The sequence below is a fragment of the Uloborus diversus genome, chromosome 9 (genome assembly GCF_026930045.1).
Source record: "Uloborus diversus isolate 005 chromosome 9, Udiv.v.3.1, whole genome shotgun sequence".
In the NCBI taxonomy this organism is placed as follows: Eukaryota; Metazoa; Arthropoda; class Arachnida; order Araneae; family Uloboridae; genus Uloborus; species Uloborus diversus.
Window position 1 is genome coordinate 95,915,739 of NC_072739.1, and position 22,033 is coordinate 95,937,771.

The 22,033-nt window shown below is 31.9% G+C and overlaps 1 protein-coding gene across 1 annotated transcript; it reads left to right on the plus strand.

Annotated features, from left to right (window-relative positions):
* The first annotated feature begins 60 nt into the window (after positions 1 to 60).
* Positions 61 to 20,220, plus strand: LOC129230385 (uncharacterized). Its single transcript, XM_054864783.1, is given in 10 exon segments — positions 61 to 190; positions 4,541 to 4,644; positions 4,646 to 5,098; positions 5,100 to 5,219; positions 5,221 to 5,382; positions 6,563 to 6,728; positions 10,164 to 10,244; positions 18,254 to 18,343; positions 19,975 to 20,027; positions 20,185 to 20,220. Coding segments are annotated over 10 exon segments (1,395 nt in total).
* Positions 20,221 to 22,033: the final 1,813 nt, after the last annotated feature.

Consider the following 22,033-nt stretch of genomic DNA (forward strand, 5'->3'; position numbering starts at 1 on the left):
ATTGGCTTTCCACAACGTACCAATATTGCACCAACATTGTCAGAGAGCCTAAATACTATAATGCTTATGCAGTGTTCAGTAAATATTGGAACAACATTGTCTGCCAAACTAAGTACAATTTTGCTGAAGCAGTATGAAGTCAATATCGACTTTTTATTATTCCTACTCAGAGTCACAACTGTCTACAACTGTATTTATGTCGAGGACTGCATACTAATAGCCTTGCCTCCATTATTTTTATATACCGATAGATGGCAGCACCATCACCGGATCGAACAGTTAATGAGAATTTAGAACTAGTCCAGGAGCTAATAGCTACATGGTGCTAGCACCCCCAGAGGTATCGTTTCACTTGGAGGACATTGAGACCACGAGCATATTTAACGTCGCCCAGTCCCCTTTAATGACGATGGTGGGTCTTCGACCATCGAGGTTCGAACTCAGGACCCTCCGGTCCCGAATCCGACACTCTACCGATCGGGCTACCACGGCCCGACTTTTTCTATTCTATTCTATTCAAGAGTCACAACTGACTTCAACTGTATTTATGTCGAGGACTGCATACTATGTGCCTTGCCTCTATTATTTTATATACCGATAGATGGCAGCACCATCACCGGATCGAACAGTTAGTGAGAATTTTGAACTAGCCCAGGAGCTAATAGCTACCTAGTACTAGCACCCCCAGAGGTATCGTTTCACTTGGAGGACATTGAGACCACGAGCATATTTAACGTCGCCCAGTCCCCATTAATGACGACGGTGGGTTTTCGACCAGCGAGGATCGAACCCGAGGCCCTCCGGTCCCGAGTCCAATGCCTTATTACCGATCAGGCTACCACGGCCCTAGGCCCGACTTTTTATTCCAATATTGGTCAAGATATTCGATTCGATTCAGAGTCACAACTGACTTCAACTGCATTTATGTCGAGGTCTGCATACTGAGTGCCTTACCTCCATTATTTTATATACCGATAGATGGCAGCACCATCACCGGATCGAGCAGTTAATGAGAATTTAGAACTAGTCCAAGAGCTAATAGCTACCTGGTACTAGCACCCCCAGAGGTATCGTTTCACTTGGAGGACATTGAGACCACGAGCATATTTAACGTCGCCCAGTCCCCTTTAATGACGACGGTGGGTCTTCGACCAGCAAGGATCGAACCTGAGGCCCTCCGGCCCCGAGTCCAATTTACCGATCAGGCTACCACGCATATCGACCGATCCCAAGCGGTAATTCTGTAATCCACGCTATGACTTGGTTTCTTCTATGCTCGATAGATGGCGCCACTACTTTTTCATGAATTTTTTTTGCTTTATTTTTAAAAATGTCTTGTGTCTTTTGAAGTTTTAACCATGGATAGCTTACCATCCGGCTTTACTTATTCAAATATTAATATTACAAACGATCAAAACGAAAATTTAACTTACAGAGTAAAAGAAATCACTGATGAAAATGCTGCAAATGTAAGTTTTAAATTTTTTTTTCTTAATTTAATTGCGGATAATCCCGAAAAAAAAAAATGTTATTAAAGGGACAGAACAGCCGATTTAAATTATTGGAATTTAAGAAAAAATGTGAAAATTCATGTGCCTAAAGGTTTAACGTTGTAATTAATAATTTAATCAACGGTCTAATTGATACAACTATATCAATAAGATAACATTATATGCAGTATTCGGGGGGGGGGGGGGAGTACATGTATATAGTGTGAAATGTAAGTCAGAACAGCTCTTTTACAAAAGTACTCCAATAGACTTTCTAGTTTTTTATTTATTTATTTATTTATTTACTTATTTATTTATTTATTTTTTTTTTTGAAAAACACAAAGACACATATATATATATATGCCAATGATTTTTTTTTAGGTGGGGAGGGGGGTGCTTAGTTGTAAAATATTTTATTGAAAATGAAATAATAAAGTAAAATTGCAAAATTAAGGAATAATTATTTGAAAATGGGACTGATATTACACCAAAAAAATTATAATTTAAAAATGAATAAATAGAAAAATGAAATAAAAATGAATTATAAAAAAAAATTGTAAACAAATTTTCAGAACTTATAAAAATTCTCCCCGAAATTCAAAAAATCCCCCCTGGAATCTGAAGTAACGGGGGACATTCCCCTTCTAGAAATTGAACCCTATTTCAAACCCTGTTATATATACATTTAATTGAAAGTAACTTGCCTTTGTATTGTGATTGTCAATTTAGCAGTGCATCCTGTATGCTTTGAAGGACCATCCCCAGAAACTAGTCTGTCTGTCATGCACACAGCGATAGCTGATTTTGTATTTATTAAATCTCCCTGATTTCGGATATGTTGTTGCAACACGCCAAGTACTTTTTGTATCTTCACTGTGTTGCTATAACCAGTTCCGTGTATAAAATTAACAAGCATATTTAAGTTAAATCTGTATAAGCCAATCAAAAGAGAAGTTAATTCAATTTTTATAAAAACACAAATACAATCTAAAAAATCTTTAACCAAAAAAGGCCCAACAGAGCAATTAAGTTAAGAACATGTAAGTACTGGTGGAAAAAACAACAAAACTTAAAGAACAAACTAAACAGAAAATTAATTTTAAAAAATGCTACAAAACATGGGTAAATAAAACTAAGGGTGAATGTGTCCTCCCCAAAAGGAAGCGATCACCCCCCCCCCACCACCAAAAAAAAATCATTGGCATATATATATATATATATGTGTGTGTCTTTGTGTTTTTCAAAAAAAAAAAAAAAAAAAAAAAAAAAAATAATAATAATAATAATAAATAAAAAACAAGAAAGCCTATTGGAGTACTTTTGTAAAAGAGCTGTTCTGACTTACATTTCACACTATATACATGTACTCCCCCCCCCCCCCCCGAATACTGCATATAATGTTATCTAATTGATATAGTTGTATCAATTAGACCGTTGATTAAATTATTAATTACAACGTTAAACCTTTAGGCACATGAATTTTCACATTTTTTCTTAAATTCCAATAATTTAAATCGGCTGTTCTGTCCCTTTAATAATATTTTTTTTTCGGGATTATCCGCAATTAAATTAAGAAAAAAAAATTTAAAACTTACATTTGCAGCATTTTCATCAGTGATTTCTTTTACTCTGTAAGTTAAATTTTCGTTTTGATCGTTTGTAATATTAATATTTGAATAAGTAAAGCCGGATGGTAAGCTATCCATGGTTAAAACTTCAAAAGACACAAGACATTTTTAAAAATAAAGCAAAAAAAATTCATGAAAAAGTAGTGGCGCCATCTATTGAGCATGGATGAAATCAAGCCACAGCGTGGATTACAGAATTACCGCTTGGGAACGGTCAATATCATAGACTAATAATAAGAGTAGACCGAGCTTTCTCATTCTTGCTGATGAAGAAAATTGGTTCATAGATGTATCATGTGACTAGTGGAAGGGATTGGCGAAGACTTTGGCAGCATGGTTGCTAGATGGCAGCATTATCTACAGTTTGGCACTCGACATGTATTTTACGACAATGTGTTTTCATTAAAAAAAACTTCCAGGTGCAGAGATTGAACTGTTTTTCTTTTAGTTATGCATTATTTTGACATTAGTAATAGTTTTTGATCAGTTTTCGGTAACTTTTATTTCATTTGGAGCTGTCAGCGTTGGCGTGAACGAAATGGCGTAAACGTTTTGCGTTAACGCAAAAATGTACTAATCGGTATCTTAAATTGAAACTGTAGGTAAAAATCTTACCGTTTGCTGATTCTTCTTGGTCGCTTGCATCTTTTATTGCTTAGAGAGTTATTGAAATTGACTAAAGAAAATGCACAATACTATCTAAACGAAAAACTCACTATATTAACAAAATATTTACAACTTAGAATAACAAATTTGCAAATCGGACTCCATAAAAGATCATTCTTCCGTGTTCCATCAATTCTATTTATTTTATTTCGCGCTGGCGTTGATCGTCTGCTACGATTAACGCCCGCTGTTGCTAGGATATCCACCAGTCACATGGTTTGGTTTATGAGCAGCAAAAGGGTTGCCATAGCTCGGTCTACTCTTATTATTAGTCTATGGTCAATATGCGGCTACCACGGCCCTGGTCAAGATATTGCCAACCCGAACGATCTCATGCCAATGTTGAACCAAAAATAATGCTGGGAAGAAAATGAAAATTTTTGTACCAGTAGATTTGTTCCCGCCATTTAAAAAAAATTCCCAAAGAGGTTTGTATTCAATACATAGATCTATACATTAAATTGAGAACTTTTAAAAATGAAAACTATCCACGAAGCCAACAGTCAAGTCGCTCCCAAGAATGCATACTTTACGGTATTTATATTAATGAAATGGCAACCTAAATGATCGATTTGTTTACACCACGATTTTTAAAAGTCCGTTATAAAAATTTGCCCAGACATGTCAGTGTCAGGCTTCAGTGAACAAGAAATCCTATTAATTTAAGAATCTTATGCATCATTTGTGTCTTGCTTTTGTTTCATCAACATGTTTTCCCGCAACGAAATTAATCTTATTTTTAAATTTAATTTTAGTAAACTGCTCCGAAATCGATTTAGATTTTCAAAGAAGGATTAAGGAAGGTGAGGATCGTTATAATGATCTCGCAAAAAGAATTGTTCCTTATGGGAACTGCTGGAAAAAAATCTCTTGAAGATTTGCATCGAGGGTGTAAACAATTAACTGAAGAATCCCAGAGTCGACTGGCACTTTCCTTTGCAAACTGCTTTTTAGAGCATTCTGGTTCAACGATATGTAACTGTCCTCCCGACACTCCAGTATCGACATGCCTAAGAAACAGCAGCGATCGGGTTTTCAGTACTTACACCGAGTTTTTTACTCATACCCAAAGCATCTGCCATTATTTACAGCACAGAGAATGGCAAGAGCGGACAGAAAATACCGTCCTCAAACTGTCAAAGACGTCAGAAGAAGTGTCTGAGAAACTAGAGGAAACGACAAAATATCAAACTCAAATGCTTGATATGCAACAATTAGCCCTTGAAGAGCAAAAAAGATTAATTTCCAATGGAAAAATATTAAACCATGAACTACAAAAGTCGAGATTACATGCTCGAGATGTTTATGAGGATTCTTAAGTCAACGACAGGTGAACAAAAACTTCTGATTTTTGAAGTTTTTGATCGCATTAAAAGTTTACAGAACCTGGTTTTGGGTGAGTTTACCGGTGTATATACAATTGCATACTATTTAAATAGGGACTATTTTAGTGTACGTTGCTACATCAATCTCAAGAACTGCTGATGCTCGAATTTGGTTGCTGTTGATTATATCTGCAAATATGGTTGCTGAAAGGGTGATTACATCATATACATTGGATGAAGGAATACTGAAACATGCTCTTGGAGATTCAAGTGTAAGATATTGAAAAAAAAAATCTTATGTTTATCATATGTTGCTTTATGGTATAACAAATGTTCATTTAAGACAAATTGATAATTTGAAATTACAATTATATTTGAGACATCTAGTATCAAAACCGGACCAATCATTAAAAAAAAAAAAGAAAAGATTACTGAAGGGACATAAAGTATTTCACCATAGTTTTTCCAAAAGAATTAATTTTCGTTTGAATAACCTTTTGTAAACGTTTTTTTTTAAATTGACAGTACAATATGGACTCTAAAATCGGAAATGTTTGGGACCGCAACCTTTCCCTTTTTGGATTCTGACTCAAAAGTAGTAAAAGCCCTGTAGTATGGTATTTGTCACGTTTTTGAATATTTGCTAATATTCGCTCTAAATTTCTTTCATTTTGTGATCAATCTGAGTGTAAGTATTCTTCATTATGCTAAAACGAAAGTCAGAATTTGAGGTGCCGTATAGTTTGCGAATGTTGCTTTTTATTATTATGCAATGCGCTGCTCAATACCATAAACAAATTATATTTTAACTGAAAATAATTTTGTACTTTTGTTCAAAAAAGGCTTTGTATTATATACTTATGAGTAGAAAAATAATAGTGTTTTTGAAAGTGGATGTTAAAAGATTGCTGCACAATTACAGCAAAATATTTATTTACATCAAGAAAAGATAAAAAAAAACTGAACTCAAAGTAGCTTTTTCAACAAGTAATAAATTTCCAAACATTAAAATTGTTTAACTTTTAAAACTGAAAAAAAAAAAAAAAAAAATTTTTTTTTGGAAATAATTTATTTTTAAATTTGAGAAAAATTTTCCGTATTTCGGGATCCCAAAATTGGAGTCCTGTACTCTAATTTCACAGATAAACATAATTTTGATTGAGCTGGTTTTGAAGTACTTAATTGGTTTAATTTTTTATGCTTTATCACAAAGTAGTTTGGTTGCTGTATTTTTTTTCCTTAAGTTGCTAGCTTAACTTAAGCAAAGAAAAAAAAAAGAATGGACTATAGTCAGAAATAGTTACAGCTAATGTGTTGACTGCTTGGGAACAAATATTGAGAAAAATAATTTAACTTCAGGATTGATAAATGAGGAAGCATTGCAATGCTTATTATTTGAGGTTTATTTTTACGTATAGAGGATTTTATATCAAAGTTATTTTTTTTTTCTAGGTTCTTGTTTATGAAAGAATATGGTTGTGCAGGAAGGTGACTTGTGTTGTTGCTATTGTTGTTCTGATATGTTTTTATTGCCGCTATAAAGACTATAATGCCATCAACAATCAGCTGCTGAGAGAAATTCAACAGCAAAATGTAGAATTGAAAAATTTTATCAAAAGTAAGAGGATTTTTCTAACTGTTACTTGCAATGGAATGAATAGTTTTAAAAGGGTATTCTAGTCTAGAAATTTTTTTAAAAAAATTGATTTTTTTCCTTCATGTTTTCAAAGTTTAGACCTTTACGAATAAGTTTCTAAGAGGATTTATGGAAATTCGAATTATTTTTGGAGTTACAGTTAATTTTGTTAAAATAAACTGCAAACTTAAGCGAGTTTTTCTCGAAACCAGTTTTTTTCGATAATGGTTGACAAGATATCTCTACAGACATTCTTAGTACTATCAAAATAGTCTTCATATAGGGGTTTTTGTAATTTTTTAATTTTATTATTAAAAAAAAAAAATTAAAAAAAGAGCCAAAAAATGAACTTTTTTTTTCTCAAAAAGACGCAATTTTGTAAAAATAATTTTATTTCCAAATTGGCTACATCCGGACAATTCTACATCCTTGTTTAATAAAAATTTACCTTAACTTTATGTTTCAGACCACCTGGAGGATCGGAGTCACGTCAACCAGAGTCCCTCCTTTTTTTTAGAGTCCGCTCTTTGCCAGCCTCCACCAACTATAACTCTGAATTTTTTTTCAAACTATTACACATTTTTATACTTCTAAAGTATCAATAAAACACTGATAGAAATGGATAGTAAAAGTAGCTTCCGTTTGTAAAATCACCTTAAAATCAAACCTCTAGACTAGAATACCCCCTTAAGAGGGCTCTTGATCTTCATTGGGGTTTGATAAATTGAGTTGGACCAACCTAGCTGGTCCCAGATCCTGTTGTCACTTTTGTATTTGTATTTTCCTCATTGATTAAAGCCCCTTCCCTAAGAGCAAGGGTGTACCCCCTTAATACCACGAAGACCCCTCAGAAAAGAGAAAAATACCCTTTTAAAGCAACCCCCCTAAAAATTTCAAAGGCACAATCTGCACCATGAGCCTTCCTTAGTGGACATCCCTGATTTAATGTGTGTAACATAAAAACAGATCAACAAAAATTGTTAAGATTTAGGTGGCAAGAAAAAAATTTTAGGCACCAGAAAATAATTTCTCAGAGTTAAAAGGAAATTTGGTGTAACATGTACTTCTAAAAGATTCTTGTTCTGAAAAAACTAGTCACCAATTGTTCTTTTTTTTGGCAACTTGGCACCCAGAATTTGTCAAAACCTGTTACATAAATGACTAATATATATTTCTTTCTATTTTATTTAAGGGTTAAACATCAACATTACATTATTCTTAATACTCACTCAAATTTTTCTTAAACTTATCCCATTCAACTAAAATGGTATTATGAAAACTGAATATAAGTACCAAGATCTTCATTGTAGACATGTCAATAATGTAAGTATTTTCCATGTTGTAGGCCTTGGTTTATTCAGGATGCTTTTGGCTGATGGTAGGCATGATATGTCTTTTTTTCTTTAGAGTGCAAATAAATTTAACAATAATAAAAGAAATCTTGGCATAAAGTTTTAACATGATCTGAATATTTATTTATAGAGTATCAACTTCAAATTTAATGGTATTGCGTCTGATTGGACCATCGTCTTTTTTCTTAACGGAGCGCTTAATGTCTTACAAAAATGATTGTTTCAGGCTGCACTGTGCTCGCCCGAAACATTCTCTTTAAGTTGGTTAACTCCTTTCAACTGAGAACAGACACTTTTCATAATTGAGTGAGGTAGTGCTAAATTCAGGGTTGTAAGGAAACTTTCAAATTGTTAAATTTATCAAAATGAAAGATGTTAATGGGTTAAGTTTTTGCACGGAAAGCAGGACAACAAGGGGTCATTGTTTTAAGCTATTCCAAAGATGTTCCGATTGAGCCAAACTGCACCAATCACCGATACTGCACCAAACTGCTCCAAAAGACCGCTAAATGGACTTTTCTGCTCCAAAATGGGACAAACTTGCGCCAAGAGTGCGATTTTGCATATAATGTTGTTGTTCCATCAACATATTTGGTAGTTTTTGCAGATAATCATCAAGTTTGCATTTGGAGATTGTTTCTACAATTTTTTTGACTTAGTCCAGATTTTTTGCGCATTTTAAAATCCGATTGCATCTGCTTTTGAAAACCTCTATCATTTTAATTTATTATGTGATTCTGTTCTTTTGAATTGAAAAAATTTGTATTGACCATTATTTTCAACCATTCTTATCTTTTGTTTTTAAAAGAAGATGAATTGTAAGTTTGTCTTCTTGCCTCGCCCACTCAAACATGGCAATCCAGTTGCATCCAAATTGGTTTAAGCGAATGCTACCTGCAAAAAATGATATAGTTCACCAGTTTTTAATCTTGGGTTTCTTAAGATTTTAGAACCGAAAAGTGATCTCAAATTTTGTGTGGAGACACTTAAGAAATCGAGGAATTCTAATACAGATATTTCAAGTTTCTCAGATTCAGGCATTTTTTCCATATTCTTAATCTATCTTAAATTTTTTAATTTTTATTTATTTATTTATTTTTTTCATATTTTTTTCACTTCCATTTTAAATTCCTTTTCTTATGACATCATTTCTCAAAATCATTTTTTTTTTTGTAATTCCATTATTAGGTTTGTGATTAAATATCAAACAGTTAAAAATGAAAGTTTTTAATGTTGCCATTGCTTGATCTTCAGATTTGTTAATCAAGCAGCTCAGTATATAACATCTCTCTCTCTCTCTCTCTATATATATATATATATATAAGGTCAAATGTAAGTAAATAACTTATGCATACCAAAAAAAAAAGAAAGAAAAACAAAAAGATTATTTAATAGCTCTTTAAAACTCACTTGTAACTTGCTGTAGTAAAGTTTTTAAATTTCACCACCTTTTTGCTTCTTTTTTCTCTCCTTTTTTTAAAAAATTTTAAAAGGCTTTTTGAACATGTTTTTGAGTTTTAAGAAGAAAACAAATTTTAAAAATAGGTATCGGAAGAAAGAAGTAGAGCAGGACAGGACTAGTGTTTTGAGAAAAATATTAGACAAAAAAAAATAAATAAATAAATAAAAATAAAAAAATAAAAAGAAGAAAAAAAAAAACAATAATAATAAATGTAATCAAGCGAGTTACAATTAGCTGTTTGAGTTATGGTGGTTTTGCATCCTTAATCTTCTTTTTTTTGTTATTTTAGCCTATCATACATGTTTCTGTGTGTGAAATATACTTAATTGCTCCAAATTGATTCAAAATTTAAGTTTTTGCTGCTGCAAACTGCTCCAAATTCGCTCTTGTGGGCACTTGGAACAGCTTACCAAAAGAGGTTGTAATGTGCAAGAGAATAAATAGCTTTAAGCGGGCCATTGATCTTCATTGGGGATTAATTAATTGACTAGTATTAGCCTAGTTGGGCCCATAGCCTGTTGCTGATCCTCACATTTGTATTTATATAAATTATTTTTGTGATTACAATTTTTTTCTAATTTTGTTTGTTTGAAAATACTCTAGGTTTAAATTTAAATGAATTACCTCAAACACCAATCAAGTATAAAGAAGCTGAAATATATCCACCAGTCCTGGAAACTTCAAGTAAATTGTTCACAATTTTATTATTATTCTTAAAGTCATTTACAAAGTTAAATCATTATTTGTTTTGAGATTTTACCTATCTTACATATAAGAATTCCAAGACAACTTTTAAATTGTTGATAATTTAATTCACAATTCTAATTGATTTTGTCTTAGTTTGCCTAGTTTTTATTAATAATATAAGCACGTTTGTTTATCTATCTGTTTGTTCACTGTGTAAATAATAGAATGTAGGACCTAGCGCTACCAAATTGGGCACAGATCAACTTGCTAACTGTGCTTAGAATGTCCACTTGAAGTAAAATTTTATTTTTAAAATAATACAAGTTTATTGTAAATTGGTTTAAAACCACTGTTTTTGAAAAAAAAAAAAAGTCCACTTTTTAAATTAATGCCAGCAAAGTAATCTAAGCTGATCTTTTTGGCTGAACTAAAAATCTGTCAACCATGATATTTATCCTACACAAACGTGCATTCCCCCAAACATTTTTTTTTTCAACTATAGCACTGATCTTTAAATATCAGTCAAAAGCCATGTGTTTTCTGCTCAAGTTGAAATTAGTTCAAATCTTTTAAGTTAGCACAAGAGTTATGACTGTCTTTAGCTAGGTGTTTTAAGATTTTCCTTAACGTATTTCATTATTTAGCCCTTTTTTTTTAAATTTGATTTATAAAAGCTATTAAATTCTTTAACAGTTTTCAAACTGTAAAAGGTTTTCAAAAACCTACGCTGGAAATTAAAAAGAAAAAATATATTTTTAAAAAATTAAAAAATCTGCCCTTTTTTAAAAGAATTTTTGATGCGTCTATTGTATGATTCTTTTTATTAAACTTTTTGTCTAAATAGTATTCTGCAGGGGTCTGTCCAGGATTTTTCACAGGGTCCGTTTTTTGTGAAAAATCAAATAATTTTGTGAAAAATGAATTAATTTTGTGAAAAATCAAAGAATTTCGCAAAAAAAAAAAAAAATTTGTTTAAAACGAAATTTTAGAATTTAGAGATGGCACAAACTGCATCAATTAAACTTTAAGTTGAGTATCTTCCTCTTCTATGACGAGAAAATCATTCTGGATTTTTTTTCTGATATTTGGCGCGGGGGGGGGGGGGGCATCGTTCTTTCAAGTATCAATATTTATCTACCATTCTGAATTATGTTAAATTTTACTAGATGTATTTCTGTACAGTATTTAAAATAATTGTAACAAAAATATAAATAAATAAAACAAAATTCAGAATAGGGTTCAGCATTCAACTTTTTGACCCAAGACACTCTTAAAAAGCACAGAATTTTCGTTTAAAAACTTATAAATTCCGTGATTTTTAACAAAAATAAAAAGATATTTCAATTGTTTACCTCTTAACAAAGCGTAATAATCATCAAAAATTCGAAAAAATCGGATTCCCATAGCGGATGCAGAGAGATCGCAATTCTCAAAGTGAAGGCATCAAAAGTATAAAAACGGCTTGTAAAAGAAATATTTTTGATAAAATTATTTTAAAATTGCATTTTAGAGTCCTATGATAACATATCATCAATATCTGTGAACACAGTTGACGCCCCCCCAAAAAAAATAATAATAAAATAAAATAAACCATCTATTCAGCATTTTAATTTTTGACTCATAACAGAAAATGGAATTTTGCTTTAAAAACTTGAAATGAGAGTTCTAACTGAAATAAAGAGACTTTTCATTTATTTGAATCCTAATAAAGCGAAGTTAGCTTGAAAAAAGAACAAAATATGATTCTCATATCAAATGTTAAAAGATTGCATTTTTCAAAATGTAGACATCTAAAGAAAAGAAAACGGTAATTAAAAGAGTTTATTTAAAGTTAATCATCCTTGTTAGCATTGAAAAATCAAAACCTATATAATTTTCTCCCCAAAATAACAATTAAACATCGCTTCGCACTGCACCGTAAAAACGCAAATATTGACAAGCCGACAAAATGATGAGAATATTTTCTAATCAAGTCATTATAAAGGTTCAACGCCAGATGCTAAGTGGTGAAAGTTTTGAAGTTGGTAACCCTATCTGAAGCGATCATATTTTTTCCTCACCCTTAGTATCCCTTTGCAGTTCTAAGTTCATTTCGCAGATATATATTATTATTGTTTATTAAATCATGAGTGGAGAAAAGTGCTTACCAATGCCTTTTCAGAAAAGTTTACAACAACACCGCTGCTAATTAGCTGTGATAAAACAAACAACCATTATATTTATTTGGCAGTAGCAATTATTTATCGCTTGCTGATTTTTTTTTTCAAAATTAGCCGATTTTGTATAAGCTGATCCCTCTAATTTGACTTAAAAAAAGGTTCCAAAAATTATCGGTTTAATACACAGAAATATGCGTTATTTTGCTTTCAGATTTGCTCTTTCAATAAACAATTTGTGAATGATCCGATCTTGTTTATCAGAATTTTGTGAAGGGTCCGTTTTGTTTGATCGGGATTTTGTGAAAGGTCCGTTTTGTTTGATCGGGATTTTGTGAAAGGTCCGTTTTGTTTGATCGGGATTTTGTGAAAGGTCCGTTTTGGTTGATCGGATTTTTGTGAAGGGTCCGTTAACGGACCCAAATATCCTCTGGCCAGACCCCTGTTCTGATTCATAAATATTTATTCATTTCAAGCATAAAGATTTGGACTAATTGTTCTTAGCCACTGCTGAAAAAATTTAAGATACCCCAGTAAGTTATTGCCTGAGAAAGTCAAATGCTTGTCAAGTGGTGATTGTTACATTAAAAAAAAAAAAGTTTGTGTTTGTAATTTCTGTGCCAATAAAGTTGTTTGTTACTATTGCTAATAATCTGAGGTTTTGTTATTTTTGAAGATGCTGCATCAAAACAATTGATTGTTTCTCCAATAGAGTCCAGACATTCATTGGCAAGTAAACTTGATCTAAATAAACAAGGTAAGTGCAGGAAGTTTCGTAATTTATCTTTCCAATAGTATTTATTTTTGCATGCATGCATTTGCATTAATAGGTGTGGGAGGATATATATTTGGCACAGTTTAGGTACACAGGGTCAGAGCTGACCTTAGCACTTGCAGGGCCCTTTCCAGAACGGTTTGTACAAATTTGAGAAGTGGCGACCGATTTTTCTGATTGGGGCAAAGATTCGAACTGCCGCAATTATCTGTTTTCCTTTAAATTTCTATATCATGTTTGATTTTTACTTCTTTCATTCTTAAGAAATGAATGAATGGTCACAAAAATAAGTAAATTTTAAGAACGTAAGAAAAGTAGCCCTGAGAATCTTTATGCCCAATCACGTGTGGTTAGTGCAAGAGAAAATTGGGGGGGGGGGGCAAAAGAAGTTTGGGAGTTAGGGAACGGCATCCCTGACGCTGATTTTTTCTTCCCTTTTTTTTTGTAAAATTGGACAATATTATGGGATTTTAATATGACTGATTAAATGACATCCAAAGCATGTAATATCGCCTCCAAAACTGGGAAGGATAGCCACCGTAGACTTCCCTCTTCCAATTCAAAGATCAACTGTCGTGAAATAACATGAGAAAAGTCCATTCAGTTGGCATTTTTAGTTTTTATTTTCGTGGAATAAATCAATCCACCCAGTAAAAATTCATTTTTCTGTCAATCATTATTGTGCAAATTTGAGGAGTGAGAAGGCAAGCCCCTTCACCGTTGGAAGTGAGAGGGCGGTTGCCCCCCTCCTCTCCCTGTACGAGCCTGCCTATGTGCACAATTTATAGCTTAGACAAAAAAGGAAAATGCGTCAAAAATTTATCAGTTCTAAAAAAGGAATTTTGAACTACATGCAAAAAACCAGACGTTTTGGGGGTGTCACAAGTGGAATGGAATTGTAGGTAACTGGGGAGCTCCTTCTTGGAAATTTTTCGAAATTGAAATTTAAAAAAGCAGTTTTGGTACAGAGATAAGGTTGGGGGGGGGGGGGGGAGAGGAGAGGGACGTTAGAGGTCAATCACCGCACTGCCCCCTGGGAAAGTCTTCAAAGCTGATTTCTAAAATCGCAAATTTGGACAATTTTGTGTAAAATAAAGGGAAAGGGGAAGAGGCAGAGGTTCCCTGCCTACTGAATTGTTTTTAAAACTTAAGATAAGTTTAGGTTAATTTTGGTAAGGATAGGGAATTGGGAGCTCCTCTCAGAAAATTTTTTCTGAATTTTTAGTCCCAATTATGTGATGTTTGATAAAAATGGAGAAGAAAGGAATTTGGTGATCTCCTGGGGAAAAACGTTCAAAATCGAGGGTTTTTAAGACGCAATTTTAGACTATTATTGGTGACGTTAGGGGATTCAGTGACCTCTTCGAAAATTTTTTCCATATTGAAGTATTAAAACTCAATTTTAGGCCTTGTTTGGTAACGATATAGGAAAAGGGAGGAGATTCCTCCCCGGAATTTTTTTCGAAACTGAAATCAATTTCATGCTCTTGTGGTTAAGAGAAATTTTAAGCTATTGTTCTGATGCTAAAGAAAGGGGTCATTTGTTAGGAAAAAGGGTTTCAGAGACCTTCCCCATGAAATATTTAAAAATTTAAATTTTAAAAAACACTATTTTAGGTTGCCTTTGGAGACATTAGAGAAGGAAGGGGGAGGAGGGGGTTTTGAAATTTATGAATCTTGTTTCCTTGGAAATCCTTTAAAATTGAAAACTGAATGATGTAATTTTTAGTCAGTTTTTTGTGATAAAGTTAAGGTAAGACACAGGATGAGTGTTTGAATACCTTTCTTCCTGAATGTTTTGAAATTGAATTCTTGAAAACGCATCTTCAGTCACGTTAGGAGATATGTCAGGGTTTGGTGGCTGCCACAAGAAATGTTTTGGCCTTGAAGATTGAAAAATCAAGTTCTATGCTATATGTATGAACCTTGGAAGATGAATGGCAATTTGCTTTTTTTAGAATTGTTATGGAGATGTTTTACACATATTAAGCACGTAATATATGAAGTTTATCATTTATCTATTTTTTTTTTCAGAAGTTTGTTTTCCTTACTGGGATGATATAGCAATTACTTATAATTATGTATTACTTATAATTATGAATATTTTTTATTTTCATTATTTATGATGTCATAAAAGTTTTTTTGAACATGTGAAGTATTATGGCGCAAACTGCATATTCATATGACGATTTGTTGCTTTTCTAGGAAATTTTAAAAATGTGCAAAGTCTTTTTCGGGCACCTTGTATATTTAGCATTTTATGTTTTTCAGAATATTTTTCTCTATCATTTTGTAAACCTCGGATGATATGAGAAACTTAGTGAAATTTGATTGTAATCAAATTAAAAAGAAAAATGCATGAATGATTGTTTTGAAAGTATTCAATGCATGAGCATTTGATATTTTGTGCAAAAGTATTTGATGTGTTATTCATTCTTTTGCATTTGTGCTGGATCAAACTGTTGCAAGTATTTTAGATTAAAGATATAGCTAAGCATCCAAATCATGGTGTATAGGTAACTTCAATTTAAATATAAATAGAACATTTGAAATATTTTCTTGCTTTAGGATAATTCTTCTTTTTTTTTTCTCTTATCAGTCTTTTGTAAAATAAAAAGACAAATAGTAAATTGGTAGCATTATACACAAGAGGACTCTTATTAAGTTCCTTTTTACCCTTCTGGTCCCTGAAAGTCCCCTTTTGCATTAAATTGGTCCATAAGTCCTTTTTTATTTTTCATTTTGTATTGTGGAAGGAGAAGAAAAACAGAATGTCGAGGAAGTTTTTATTTCTTTTATATTTAGTTACATGTAATCCATATTTTAGAATTTAAAAGTTTCTATTTGTATTCTCATTGTTAATTTAGTCACCATGATTGAAAAACTTGGGCTTCATGGTACAAAATGCATCAATTTACTGGACAATATTTAGATGCATGAATTTTATAACTTTACTACTAATGAGAAAGAGCTTTGGAACTAATCTCAAAAAATGTCAGTGGCCAAAGCTTGTTTATCATCCCCCCTTAAGTGCAGTTCATTGCATGTTATCATTGCAGGGAAAAATGTGATCTGTTTGCAATGACGTATCTGCAGAAAATCAAAATTCATCAGTGTAAAACAAAATCAAGATGTTAAACCTTAAACCGTGTATAATTAAGTCTGCATAAAATAAACACACTTAAAATGAGGTCCTACTGTATTTAACTTTTTGTAACAAAATTATGACTATAACAAGATATTTACCTATTATTGCCTTTGACTTCTCTAGGGACAGGCATGACTGTCTTTTTGCAAATAATATTTCCAAATGCTAAAATCTTGCCTTATTGTCATTTTTGGGAAACCACTTCAGATTTGATAGCAAATTTTCTTTCATTGCACTCATTAATCAAAATGGCAAAATGATGCTTCCAACAATAGAAAAAACTTGTGTAGAGTGACTTTAGTTTTGTAAAGCTATCCCTAAATAGATTTCAAAAAATGTGTGTTAACAACAGCATATTTCGAAAAAGCATTGTCGTGATGCAAAACTTTTAAGTCTTCTTGTTGTGGTTTAGGTTTTTTTTTTATATTTTAAATACGGAGTCCATTGGATATGCAGCAAAGCACCCAAATGATAGGGAGAATATATGGCCAACTGGGGTAGAAATAAAGATCATTACAGAACATTTTCCATGTCTTATTTTTTGAGTGTTTTTGATTGTCTTTTTAGTTTTCATTCACTTTTAGAGAGCTATTTATTTGACTTTTATGCTGTCTCTGTCACGAAATGTTTTTAAGCAAACTTTATTGTGGAACTATATTTTAGTGCATGTTCATTCCTATACATTTTTCATTTCTGAAAATGGACAAAGTGAGAAATCATACCATATAAAAAACTTTTTTGAAAGAATACTGCAACATAGTCAAGCTCTAAAGAAAACTTATGTTGAAGTTTGAGAAAAAGATTGATAAAACAAATATTTTTTGAAAACTTAACATAGTGAAATATGCATCTTAAAATGACCTATATTACACTTTTAACCATATTCTACAATCACAGATGCAGCATCAAAGGTAGCTGAAGCCATAGCCGTCAAACTAACATACCATGCTGCTTGCAATGGTTTTAAAATGTTTGTGCAGACTCATGTTGTCTTGCAAACAATCCCATTTCTTAACTCAGAGCAGTACCATCCATTAAGGCCTTGCTAGATATGCCCAATAATTTGACTTGCCATGTGTCTAGGATTAGCCGGGACTCTCCTGGGATATTGTTGTTACTGTCAAAATAGAAAGCCTTCTGGCTAACCGGATTACGTTGGTGCTTAATATTGGCAAGTTTTGATTTAACGTTTCATTATTGCAAAATAAGTTGATTTTGTTGAATTAAAATAAAAAGCACTTTGAATACATTTTTTAAACTTGTATCTTACTTACTTGTAACCTTTTAACATATTTGATGTTAAGTATGGTGTTAGAATCGAATAGTCAGTAAATTTTAGATGCTTAAATGTTTCTTTATTCTAAGGATATTTATAAATTTGAAATTTTTAAACAAATAAGAGTTAAATTGTCAATTTATTGCTTTAACATTTTAATACTCTGAAAAATACTTTAAGAACTAGTTACTTACAATTCAAAATCAAGCGTTTACGATAAATGAATTAATAATTAAATAGCATGTGGTGAAACAAAGCACTTTTTTTTAAAAACATAAATTTTTTTAAAGCATTTAAATGTTATCTGAAATCAAACTCCAAAGCACAATTTGAAAAATATTTATTTACAATTCGATGTATTTCCCAAGATAATGTAAAAAATTCACTAAAGAAACATAGTTTTATTCTGACAACAGGTGCGTCAAATTTTTTTGTTGTAGAGTTATTATAATTGTATTGGTATTGCATATTTAATGACGTCAAATTTCGTAAGATCAAAATATAATGCTCAAACAATGGAGTTAAAAGTACAAATTAATGCTTTTAAGAACTTACAGGACATCCTTTAGGGAAGGACATTGTTCAAAAGAAATAAAATTCTGAAAAAGAAATTACAAAGAATATTCATAACTTGCTTTTTTTCATTACCAGTTTCTGCGGATAAGGATCAGGCTGCAGAAAAAATAGAATCCTTTCCCAAAGAAGAATCAAGCAGTAAACCAAGGTCCATTTATACCAAAAGTAAATATTAATTTTAAATTATTATTCATTTATTTAACACTATTATTAGAACTTCTCTGGTAGCACAATTGCCAGGGATAAAAATTTAAGTCTTTATGTGGAGGGCAGACTTCACTATGTGGAGGGAGTTCCCAGTAGGGAAAAAAAGTAAAGTGAGATTTCCCACCACAACAAAAAATTTTAGTGGGATTTTTAAAATTGAGGTAGGAGTATTTTTTCCCCTCTGCAGCTAAGTTAATTGCTTGAACATTCTAGAAAAATATTAAGTGAACAAAATAGTTGTATATTGTATGGCACAAAATTTATTTAATGAGCATAGCATCAAAAGAGATAGTTTCATTTGTTTGCTAGAACAAAGAATCTTATTACTTTAGAGATATCAACTATTTTTTTTAAAGAAAGATTAACAACATAATCCCACAATGTCTGTTACGAACACAATATTTTTTTTTTCTAAAAAATCAATTATTTATAAAATGGTGCGCTAATGAAGTGTTTTCACTTGTTATGAAAAATGTATCAATGCTTCCAAAGAAAAAAGTCTGAAAATGGCAATATTGCAGAAAAAAGCATTTTGGTGAAAAATGGGTTTTAAAAATACGTTAGGGTTAGTGCTAGGATCAGAAGATAAACTAAACGTTCCAAAAGTGTTTCAGCATTCAGTAAACCAAAAGAGTAAAGCAATATTAATCTTTTCTTCCTGTGTCTTTGTGGTTAAATTCCGGGAGTCTTCTGTTCATTGATAATAATAAGATGGCAGTTGAAAGTTATCGTAAGCCATCCTCTTTAGAGTGGCTGTCTTTTCAAAATAATTATGAAAAATCTGAGAAGAGAAATTTTGTGATCTTTTTAACATAATCTGCTAATGATGAACACTGTGCAAAGGGATTTTTAATGAGTGTTATTGTAAAAAAGTTGCTGGAATCATGCGATCCCCTTGTGCTCTAGAGTGAACCCTGGGATCATACTTTTTGGGAGGGAGTAAAAATAGCAATAATGCATGACTAGTCTTTCATGTATTCCTACATTGGAAAAGTTTGCATTCCATGTCTTGTGTTTTTCGACACTTTATCCAAGTTTTCAAATGCAACTTTCTGCAACTAACATTTTTCCAACAGTTTTGTAATAATTTCACTGTAAATATGCATTTTAAGCATAACTAGGGTTGGGCATTTTGCCAGCAAAATGGTATAATTTGCCAGGACAATGACAAAAACTGGTAAAAAACGGCAAAATTGGCAAAAACTAGGAAAGTTGGCTAGATTTCAAGAAATATACTAAAAAACAGTATTATTTTGTACATAAGACAATTGAGACTTAGATCAGAATATTCGTTATAAATTTCATTTATATGAATTTGGTAATTAAAACTTTAAAATGTTTGTTAAAGATTATCAATTAAAATATGTGAGACATGTGACCCAAATAGGATGCAAAATACTGAAATTGCATGATTGTGTGAACAAACACATCGCTGTCAGTTTTTCTTTACTACACTTGCAAGTTAATCTATGGATTTTTATGTCTGTAGATCTAATTCATTTCTCTTACTCCTGAATTATGAAATATTCTGTTGTAAGTCTTGTGCATGAGTTGCATAATTCAAACATTCCCTTTTTCTCTTAATTTAGAGGCTGTACCTAAAAAGGCTATTTTGGGAAACATATCGTTAGATGCTCTTGAGGTAAGTTCTCTTTTTCTTCATAGATAACATTTAAAAAAAGTGTTTACTTAATTTACTTTTCAGTCTTTCATACTAATGAAAGAAATCCTTTCAGTTTTAAGTGGCTTGATATATCAGTGTTTTCAAGTTATGTAATTTAATAATTTTTCTTATAAAGGTTACAATTTTGCACGAATACATTGGTAAAGGGTAAGTCCAGGAAGACTATTACAATTAGTACATTACACTGGGTGAACACTACAATTGAGGCAGTTAGAAGCAAGGGGTTGTAAGTGGCAAAATTAAAAATTTTGAGATAACCAGTACAAATGGTAGGTGAACCTCTCCTCTGTCTTGGGGCAAGAGAGAGTACTAGTAGTCATGGTAGGTGCTGTTGCACAGAATGATTTATATAATAAAAAATCAATGAAATCCTATCTAGGAAGTTATCTTTAAACCTGTTTTGCTCAGAACTTGAAAATCTCCACTTACATCCCTTTGCTTCTTACTGCCTCAATTTGCCTTTTTCAAATAAAACTCGAGTTAATGTTTTTTAATGATTTTTAGTGAGTAAAGACTTGCAACACTAAAACTAGATACGTTACGTTGACTTGGCTAGTTGTTACTACAGTCATGCAATCCTGATATGTTAAACAATTGAACTGTGTTCACGGAATACATAGACCAAAAGTAAATGAAACAGTTTCCAGAAGGTTTGTCGCTATGCCCCACAGTGGTTCAAAACAACAAAAAAGTGGAAAAAATTCAATAACTTTGAATATTCTCAAAAAATGTTTTGGAAAATTGTTAAAATTGTTGCATGGTAATATTTATCTTCATGCTTGCTGATCGTATTCACTGCGAAACCCTGATTTTACGTCCCTCGAATCAACGTTTTCCCTACATTTTAAGTTTTTTATCATCAGGTCCCAGTTTTTCCGTACACTAATAATATTAATTTAACCCGGATGGAAAGTTTGTTATTTATGAATTTCTCGCATTTTACGTTTTCCCTTGGCAGTTAAAAAAAAAAGAGAGAAAAAATGTTTTCAAACTAAGAAAAGGTTTTCAATCTGAGCATTTTTAAACATAATCCAATCTGTTGAAAGTTAATCCATGAAAACAAACGCTTCTACTCCATCCGTAGCTGACCTTATGGACTTTTCGGCTGCCAATGAAGATGAACAAGAAGAAGAGGAAACCCAACTCGTCTCTTCTTTCAATACTGCATTTAAAAGCTTAATAATAGTGAAAGACTATTTTCCTTGTCATAAAGACCAGGAAAAAACTTTGCAAAGTGTTCCAATCCTGGAAGATGCTGTACTTACTTTGGATTCAATGACTCATTATTACTGACTGTTTTCAACCTAAACGCCCGAATTCGTTACTTAATGTGTTAGAATGATCTAAACTGGTGTGTACAATAATGTTCTTTTCACAAAATATCACATTTTTACATTTTATGAGCGTCATCGTAGCAACCTTTATTACTATTTTTGTTTCCTTATCTAATTTTTGCTTTTTATAAATTTCCCGTATTTTACGTTTTCCCATATTTTATGCATTTTATGTTTGATTCAGGCCTCTGAGAAACGTGAAATCGGGGTTTCTCTGTTGTTCAAATTCATTTCTGTTTTTAGTGAAAAATATTAATTAAATCAGTCGTATGCCACACGCAAGGTTTATTTATTGCAATTGATACCCTCGAACAATATTTTCTGGCAATGTTGACAAACTGAGAACAGCTTCATACTAGAATGATTTCAAAAAGGAAATTAGAAATTTCAAACGTGTAATGATTTTCTAATTTCATTGTTTTATGAACAGAATGGTTATTTAACTTTTTATATAGAACTAGAAGAAATACCCGGCGTTGCCTGGGTTAGCAATAATTGTGAGAAACAATCGTTACTTGCATTTGTTTTCTGTTTTAAGTGAAAGAACTTAAAACACACCTTTTTGACGTGATTTAAAATCTAGCTTCTTCCTTACTCATAAAACTAAAGTAGCAGTAAGTAAAAAGAGCA